The sequence below is a fragment of the Rhinolophus sinicus genome, linkage group LG06 (genome assembly GCF_036562045.2).
Source record: "Rhinolophus sinicus isolate RSC01 linkage group LG06, ASM3656204v1, whole genome shotgun sequence".
NCBI lineage: Eukaryota > Metazoa > Chordata > Mammalia > Chiroptera > Rhinolophidae > Rhinolophus > Rhinolophus sinicus.
This window is the reverse complement of record NC_133756.1, coordinates 136,025,887-136,035,376: the sequence shown is the minus strand read 5'-3', so window position 1 is coordinate 136,035,376 and position 9,490 is coordinate 136,025,887. Positions and strand designations below refer to the sequence as shown.

The following is a 9,490-nucleotide window of genomic DNA, read 5'->3' as shown; positions in this document are numbered from 1 at the left end:
TACCCAGAATCTTACTAGAAATGAACCTCAGATTTCACCCTAAACTTATTAAATCATAAACTGCATTTTAACTAAATGCCCAGGTGATTTTTATGCCTATTAAAATTTGACAAGCATTCAATTAAAATATTTCTGAATAGATCAACCTATATTACTACCCACGTAGGGATATGTGAATCCAAAACACCAGAAACCAATGGGCATCTCAACTAATGCCACATTCAGGAGGCTGGCTTTTGAAAACAAAGCGAAGGATTTCACCTTCTGCTCTCAACTGCAATAATGCCCATAGTCACTTAGAAGGCATAAATGGTGCTTAAGTCAATTTGCAATTTCAGCAAGTTCAATTCAACTAAACTTGAATTTCTTGGCGGTCAGAGTCCCATCTCACAAGAAAAGTAACACTATCCAGAGCTGTGTAACTCATTTATAAATGGCCAGGCACGGGAAGCCACGAATCGAGTTCTTCCATCCTATTCCTGCCTGCTGCCCGCAGCGTGCCTCTACCGACACCTCCACCCAGTCCCAAGCTCTCTGGGCACTCGCGGGGCGGGGCCAATGGAGGGGGCGGGGCGTTGCCTCAAGGGGACGGAAGGGGCTACAGGGGTGGGGCGGAGACGCAAGAAGAGCGAGCGTTGCAGCCGTGGGCGGAGCCGAGCCGCTCGGTCAGGGTGGGAACCCGGCGAGCGCGGCCGCTCTGGGACGCGGGTGTGACCGCGCTGTTCGCACTTACCGGTCTGGGGCGGGAGGGACGCTCAGCGGCTCTCCCGATGGGGCTGTGTTTTCCCTGTCCCGGGGAGTCCACGCCTCCCTCGCCGGACCCGGTGAGTAAGGCCGCGTTCCCGCGTCTCCGCGTCCGCCGGCCCGCGCCGCACGCACCTGTTCCCGGGAGAGGCGCTCCGGGAGGCCCCGAGCCGCGGGCACCTGAGCGGGCGGTTGGAAGCGGTGGCGCGGGCCTGGGAGCCGGCCGCTGGGTCCCTGGTGGTTAAGACGTGTGGTCGCGCCCCGAAGGACGTCGGGACCCTGCTGGCGGGACCTGGGCCGCCGCCTCCCGGTCTCCCCACTTTGGTTGCCCAGACTTGTCCGAGGGCGGCCCCGGGGTCTTTCTCACTTGCATTGACTTGGGCAAAATTTAAAGTTCGTAGGACGCAGGCGTGCGCCGACGGTGCGGTGTAGGGGCCATTCTTGCCGATGCGGTCGATGGGAGTTAGGGTGCAAAAGAAATTCCTCTTTCTGCGTGAAATGAAGTGTTGAATGTTCTAAGAGATGTGCATTTTCCTGTGTCTGTACCAGGTGTTTAAAGAAGCTGTTCGATAAAGTCCCGGATACTCCTGAGTTTTATTGGCTATTGTATTAATGATTTCTCTTTAGTATTTTTCTTTTAAGTTCTTCCTTTTTTAAAAAATCAAAGGCCTATTTTATGTAGTACAGAGCATACAATTGGTAACGCTGCCATATTTAGCAAATACAAATACAGCACACCCCATTAAATTGGAATTTTCAGGTAAACAAGGAATACATTTTCAAAATAGATTTGATGTACTATTGGGACATACTTATTATACTAGAAATTATTCGGTGTTTGGCTGAAATTAAAATGTAGGTGGTTTGTGGTACATTTATACTTTGTAGTTTTCTGTTTTAAACAGTATCTTTACATTAGTAGTCCTTACAGGGACTTAATAGCAGAAAACCTAAATTCCTCTCTCCTCTCCTATCTAGCTAAAAATTCGTTGAAAGTAATTATTTAGGGAAGTACATTAACTCTTCAGCTATATGATTTTAGGTACCAAAAATGACCTGGAAGTTGGTACCAGAAAGCTCATCGTGTCTTTCTTGCTACCGTTGTTTTTAAATGTTAATTTTGTTTATCTGGCTGCTGATAAAATCCCCATCTGTCAGCATTTGTTAAGCCCTCCCCACACCCCCACAGATAACCACATGGCTCACTACTTGAATGTCACTTGGTCACTGAGGTTTTTCTTGACCACCCTAAATAAAATAGATCCCTTACTATACTACCCACCCACGCTTCCATTTCTTGTCTACCATATGCTTCTTTATATTTCCCCAAAGCACTTATTACTATCTGACAGACACATACATATTTACTTCATTATATTTGACTGGGTGCCCTTATTGGAATTTAAGTTTCATTTGGGTGGAACCATTTGTTTGTGTTTTTTCACTATTGTATCCTCAACACCCAGAAAGGTTTCTGAGGCGTGATATGTGTTTAGTAAATACTATATTTTTGCAATGAATGAATGAATGAGTATGTATTGTGATATGGAAAACAAGGGAATTAACAAAGCTCCCAAGAAAATGCTACTCACTGTCTTATATACTTAAAGATTTTTTAATTAATGCATGATATAGAAAAATAATATTCACTGTTCCCAACATGGAACAGTACCTCATAAATTTCCTACCATCCTTCCTATCCTCCACAATGAGATTCACCCACTTCATTTATGAACCTTTCCTGAAAACACCAACCTACTTCAAACTTCTTTATAACTGGCAGTACCAAACTATGTATTTCCCGCTTTGTATTAATAAATTAGATTTGTTTTATTATTGTCCTGACTTGTTTGTAATACCTTTTTTTTAAAAAAAAAGGAAACAGATTATTTATAGGTCAACCTGTGTATACATAATGCATATTATATATACATATATATGTCATATAATATATGACATACAACATCTATATTATGTCTTAGCATGTATTTATTTGAAGTTATATTGATTGATCGTGAGAATGAAATTCAGAAAGCTGATTCTTTCATAAATATTCTAAATACGGGTAATTTTAGTGAGACATTTTGTGTTAGTTACTAAACATTTTTGTAAACTGTTATATTACCTATAAGATATAGATGTGTCTTAATTATCCATGATAATATTTAGTTTTATTTTAAAACATATTTTTTACACATTTTCCTTAGGAAGAGAAAAGAGCAAAGCTTGCAGAGGCTGCAGAGAGAAGACAGAAGGAGGTGAGAGTAAATGTAAAATTCTGCCTACTTAGATAATTGACTTTGTATTTTATTCTTGAGAGCTGTCTATGAAGTATTCTCTAACTAAACGGTATCTGGTTATCCTATACATTTGTATTTCAAGGTAATCATTTTTCTCAAAATGATCTGTTTCTATAAATTACATTAATGCATTTATATCATTTAATTTATGAAAACGACTATACAGATATCTTCTGTAATGTGAGATGCCCTTTAATAACTTTCTTCCTTAGGATAAAATGACCATGCCTTATAAAACACTGAGAGGTATGAAGTAGGTTTCGAAGGAAAATTTTTATGGTTGCAAAATACCCAATGAAAAAACTGATAATAGGTTTTATGTAAAGCTGTTATAGAAGTAGTTTCTTTTTTACCAAAAATAGACCAACCCCCCACCTCCAAAGAAAATTCTAAAAAAAAACCTTTTAGATACTCATTTTTATTGTTTTGTACCCCTGATCATATCTCTTAAAGGCTGCATCTCGGGGCATTTTGGATGTTCAGTCTGTGGAAGGAAAGAGAAAGAAAAAGGAAAAAATAGAAAAACAAATTGCTACGTCTGGGCCCCCATCAGAAGGTGGACTTAGAGTAAGTATTAAAATGTATATAAGATTTAAGCTTACCTGGAATTTTTATTAGTTGGTGCAAAAGTAATTGTGGTTTAAAAGGTTAAAAATAATTGCAAAAACCACAATTACTTTTTCATCAACCTAGTAAAAACTTAACTAGCAATCCATTTAATAATTTCGTCTTGAAATGGATTATCAGAACAATTTTAATTAATTTAAAAGCATGAGTAATATAGATTGGAAGAAGTATCATTTTATTTGGACATTGTACATTGGAATATGTTTCCTTTCCCAAAATGAAAATAGATTTTCCTGATTATATTAAACGCTGTATCTTAATGCTTTATATAATTAATACTAATCTTAACTGTGTAGAAAACAAACAATCTGGAAGAGTATAAAGAAAGTGAAAATCACCCAAATTCAGCTTCATTTTGACAGGCATCATTTCTCATCTTCATTTATACATCAGTCTTATTAAATTGGATTACTCTATAAATTTGTCTTTATAGCCTACATTTTTTTTTTTTACTGCAAGTTTTGATATTTTTGAGCTTTCCATTGTCACTCATTATCATAGTTATGTAAATGTTAATTTGGGTATACAGGGGTGAGTGTGACACATGCACCTCCCAATGTAGCAATCGCAGCTCTTGACGCTGGAAATATAGTGGTGGACAAATTAAACAAGGTCCTTGAACTTGGGCATCTTGACAGTCTAACGGGACTATAAACGTTTTATTTTATGTGTTAAACTCAGGAAAATAATGGTTCAGATACTAAGGATTTATTCTTCGGTCCATTTTTAAAGGAAATGACATTTCTCAAGTAAGAATATTTGAATTTCAGTCAGTTATACTCAGCTTGTCAATGGTTTATGAACACTTGTTTAGCCGATTCACTATCTTCTCAGTTCAGTTTGATGTTTGCTCTCATAGCTGTACTATAAATACATATATGTATACATGTTCCTAATTTGTAGGGCAGGCAGTTTAGGAGCATCCTGAGCAGAGGTAATGTTCAGAAATATCACATAGAGATAAGATTTACCTGTGTGTATATTACTTCTGGTCCCCTCACAAGTACTCAAAATGAAAGACATCCCAAAGTTAAATTTATTACCTTTCTTTCTTTGTATACTATTCTTACAGGAAATCTTTCTGGCTCCCTTAATAAAAATAACCCTCAAGGCCATCAAGCTGGACAGTGTGGGAGGATGTTCCCAATAAGAGTGGCTCACTTTCATTAAACCACTGCTGTTACCACTGTGTCATTTTCCCTCGGAGTAGTCCCAATCACTTCTACCACACCAACACACTGGCTGTAAGGGACACGCTGCCTTCCCCTTGACCACCTGCATAGCTCATCAAGAGCATACAGTTAAGTTCAAAATAAAATGTTGGCATCTCAGGGAAAACAGAAGGGAAAATAAAAGGCAGAGGATAACTTTAATTCTCAACCCCCTGGCCTAGGATTCTTTAAGGGCTGCTGTCAGGCCTGTTCTACAGGCTGGCCGGGCATGTCTTATAGTGTAGCTAGGTTATTCCTGCTATAACCAGACTCCATAGTATGAGAAAATCATGTCCTTTCCCAGTCTTGGTGCCCTCTACATATTCCTCTCCTGACTACCTCTGCCTCTTCTCAGGATAATTAGCATTGGTATTACTGTCTTCTGAAAAGGCAGCTTTATCTTAAGAAGTCAAGGTGATGATGGCTTCAGGATGCAAACTAACATCAGTATAGGATAAACTGGTACAACGGAGTAACGGCAGACCTCTCTGGTGCACTGTCTGTCAGCCCTGGCTGCACATTAGAGTTTCAAGGAGCTTTCAGAGAAGGCTGAACCTTGGGCCCTAGCTCATACAGTTGGAATCTGAGAGTAGGACATAGCCAGTGGTACCTTTTACGCTCCCCAAGGTAATCTAATGTCAAACCAGATTGAGCATCACTGCTCTAGTGTTTTTAACACTGGTCATAAGAGATATATTGTGGAAAATAGAGTCCCATGGTAAAAAATAAAAATTAAATCCTGAATATTGTATACCATATCCCTTTCTGAGAGCTTAAAAAGGACACAATGTTGAAGTCTCTAAGAAGTCCTACAATAAAGAAAACAAGTTTACTTAGACTAAATCTTATTTTTTTAAATTTTATTTAAATACAGATATTTATATGTATGTGTATATATCATATGTGACATATCTATATTTAAATAAATATTTATAAATAAAGTGATATATTACTTTATAAATAAAATATTATTTGGGATATTCCTTGGATGTACTTGGAAAACACTACTCAATAGACTGAAAATATCTCTGTCCTATCCCAGTGGCTCTTCCAGAACTTACAGCAGATTTAATAGACCTGATTAAACAGAACAACAAATGGATCAGTTTCTCAACTCAAGCAAGGAAAAGACTGCCAAACCATTATTTAATAATTTCTGCTATTTCTTGACTCCCTGCCTCAAATAAGAATTCCTTGATTTTCACTTTGTAATTTTGTTTTTGTTTGGTGGTGGTTTGTTTTCCTATAGTGATTATTGAATATTTTGGATTCAGCTATCCATTAATCTGACCAGATATTTTGTTTCACTTCTTTGTATTTTTAAACCATCATATATCTTACTTCAAACTCTTAACTGTAATGTAAAATTTTACTAATCGCTGCTATTCACAAAAATCAGTTTTCTTTTGCATATCCCACATTTCTGTCTTTGCTTGTTTGTTCATTTGGAATATTGTTATGTAACTTTAAAGAACACTTACTTTTCTATGTATATTTTTATTTCCTAGTGGACAGTTTCATAAAAGGATCATTGAGTGAGAGTCTACTGCCAATAACTAATATCTGCAATCAAGTGGACGTGCTCGATTTTTCTTTTTCAATAAATGAAGATTCAGACTGTAATTTTAGTGTCCTTAAATGCAGTGCTTTCTCAGTATTGAAATATTGAAAATGCTTTTGATTTTCAGATTTTAAAAAAATGGTCAGAACTTTCATTAAATATTTATTTTCCTACATTTGCTTATCTGCAGGTAGTAGGTAATTTGCCACTTTGAGTAGTTAAAACACGCACCTAAATAGTGAATATACATACATCACATGTAAGGTTTCCGCATGCATCTCAAATATTGAAATTTGCAATATAATTTTCCCTCCTTTATAAAATGATCTAGCTATTTATAGTTGTGCTGCTTAGCCTTTTATCTCCTTTTATTTCGTTATGTATGAAGACCTTTGCTTAAACTTATGGACTTAGTGCCTTTAAACTGACCATCAGGGAAAATCTTGAAAAATCATTTGAAGGGCTTGTATGAATGATCACTGTACATTTTTGTAACGTACTAAGTAATGAGAATTTGTAGAAAATACTGAATTTCTCTTAATTTATTTTCTATTTATGTTGCTTATAAACTTAACATACTGCTTTACATTACAATAATTTATTTATTTATTTTTTTGCTTGTTTGCTGAATTTAAAATTATGTATTAGTGGTACCATCGGAGGGCAGTAATGTGCTGTTATACAATATCAGATTCAGCTCTGAAGATCTTTGTAGTAATTAAATGAGTTAAACTAAGAATCTGAATGGGTTATACTGAGTGGTAATATATTTATCCAAATTTCATGTTTATTCTTTTGTATTTGTTAAGAAATGGTCATAGGATTTATACAGATGTGAAATTGCCAAGGCAAGTATGAATGTATGAAAGAGAAACATGTAGGTACTGTATTTAGAAAGAACTACTTTAAACATAAAAATATTGCTTAGGTAATTCTGTATGTTGCATAGTCAGATTTTATAGATTTTTGTTTATTCCTAACATGAGTTTTATATAGCATTTTTGTTTTTTGAATTTTTCTTTTTAATATATAATAAGCTAAAATAGAAGAATTGCTATATTTTTTAGTTAGCTGGAATTGTTCCTAACTCTTTTGGATGGCAAGGCTATAATCTGAACCCTCAGTTAGAATTTGCAGATACTAAGTGCCAACAAGGACTAAATTAAATAGACCAGCTCAATGATGTACAGAAAGGAAACAGCCACTATCTCACTCATCCATCCCACAATACTTGTATTATATTGTAATATATCGTACATGTTAATTTTAAAGAGTTAGCATTATAATATAGGTCTTGACTTTTCATTGGTAAAATTACCTTTTCTATCATGGCATAAAATATTCTATGATATCCACACGAAACATACAGGTAGGCTCAATTTTCTTCATCCTTTAGAGGATTAGTGGTTCATAAGGAATAGTGAAATTACTGAGTTGCATTTAAGAAATGAAGTTTTGACTTTATGAACATGATTATTTTTTCCATGGCAGAAAGGAAAAAGAATCATTGACAGCTGAATGGATATGGAAGCAGAGTTTATCATCTTTGATTTGCACAAATCCTTCCTTCTGTTTTAATACAGAAAGAACAATTTTATCTGTACTACATCTTAAAGAATTACACTTGGGTTAGTGTAAACAAGAGGTTTCCATCTAGGGGATAATGCCCTATTTCTAATAGCAGTTTATATCCAAATACTGTGCTTATTTACTGTTGAACCATTGTTATGCTGGTATATTGCTTTCTGGGAACAGTACGACATGCTGTGCCAGCCAGCTGTGACCTACTTCCATGGGTGTGATCCGCTTTCCCCAAAGCCACATGGGTATGAATGGGCTTAGGGGTGATATTTAAATATTAGGAATAGTGTTAGAAGGGGGAAGAGTAAGGGGAGGCTAGATGCCTAATAGGAAACCAGTAAATGACTACTTAAAAAAAATAAATTCATACACACATGCAGATACATTCAGGTATCTCCTTCATACAGTTATGAACCAATTGCTGATGCAATCCTTAACTTGGAGTCAATTTACCATAATTCAACATTTTAAAAGGAAAACATAATGCTTATGTCAACCAAACCCCCCAACCAAATTACTAAAATACAGAGGAAATAGTAAAATGCATACACTACCATGTTAAGATGTAAAATGCTTAAATCACTTTTTTATTTCTAATCATCAAACTATATGGTAGGTGACAAAAAGATACATGATTACATAGCCTGTTTGTTAACATACTGCAATTTATATGTGATGCTGTCATTCCACTGTATTGTGTTTGGAATGTAATTAATAGTTTTCCCACACATGCTTTTGTTACATATTTTGTATTGCCTTACAGGGATATAAATGTACATTTTTCCTATATAAAAACTGACTTTGGATGTCTCTCTTTAACAAAATTTTAACTTCACTACATCTTAAATAATTAGAAGTTGCGTTGGTTAGGGAAACCTCAGCAACACTTTCAGTTCTTTGGGATTAATGAGATCAACAGCTAAAGGCGGTTTGGTGTGTTCATACAATCCCTGAATTTATGGGTTGGCATGTTTCTTTTCCAATACTGTAAAGGAGAAATGATATTATTAGTCTCCTGTCTTCTTACAGAAACAATACTGTCATAATGGTTATAGCTATCATCCTAGGTACCCCCGGAGAATTGACATAAACCTTGAATTTTCCTTTTTTCCTCCAACAGTTCAACTTGTTTATTTTCTGATGAGAATTATGCTATGCCCTTAGAAGAAAAAGTGACTCTTGTCAGTTTTAGATTTGAATAACAGCTTCTGCATAAATAGATGAGTGCGAGGTCAGTAGGCATGCATGGCTATCATGAGTTTCAAGGTGTATTCCTGTAACATCTCGCAGCAAGCATCTCAAATTCCCATGAATACTACATATGCTAGAAGTTGATTCAAATGTGGTACCATGGCTGTTTTGATTTTCTCAAAAGCCACTGATACAAGGTATTCGTGTACAAAGCAGACTTTTAAAAAATTCTAATTTGACACAGAGGAGTTTGTGTCCAAAGATCTCAAACACTT

At 36.1% G+C, this 9,490-nt stretch overlaps 1 protein-coding gene across 2 annotated transcripts; it reads left to right on the top strand.

The window, feature by feature from the left end:
* The first annotated feature begins 605 nt into the window (after window positions 1–605).
* On the top strand, window positions 606–8,823 carry SVIP (small VCP interacting protein). Of its 2 annotated transcripts, none has more exons than XM_074336144.1 (4): window positions 606–824; window positions 2,952–3,002; window positions 3,498–3,611; window positions 4,744–6,289. In XM_074336144.1, the coding sequence occupies exons 1-4, from the start codon at window positions 771–773 to the stop codon at window positions 4,819–4,821; spliced, it is 297 nt and encodes a 98-aa protein (XP_074192245.1). In that variant the 5' UTR covers window positions 606–770; the 3' UTR covers window positions 4,822–6,289. The 2 variants fall into 2 exon arrangements, with proteins under 2 accessions (XP_074192245.1, XP_019598182.1); XM_019742623.2 differs by lacking the exon at window positions 4,744–6,289 and adding an exon at window positions 6,391–8,823 and having other exon boundaries at window positions 620–824.
* Window positions 8,824–9,490: the final 667 nt, after the last annotated feature.

Coding starts and splice junctions, on each gene's coding strand:
- SVIP (XM_074336144.1), top strand. CDS start 771: ATGGGGCTGTGTTTTCCCTGTCCCGGGGAGTCCACGCCTCCCTCGCCG. Junction 3,003..3,497: donor CAGAGAGAAGACAGAAGGAG/GTGAGAGTAAAT, acceptor TATCTCTTAAAG/GCTGCATCTCGGGGCATTTT. Junction 3,612..4,743: donor CATCAGAAGGTGGACTTAGA/GTAAGTATTAAA, acceptor CTATTCTTACAG/GAAATCTTTCTGGCTCCCTT.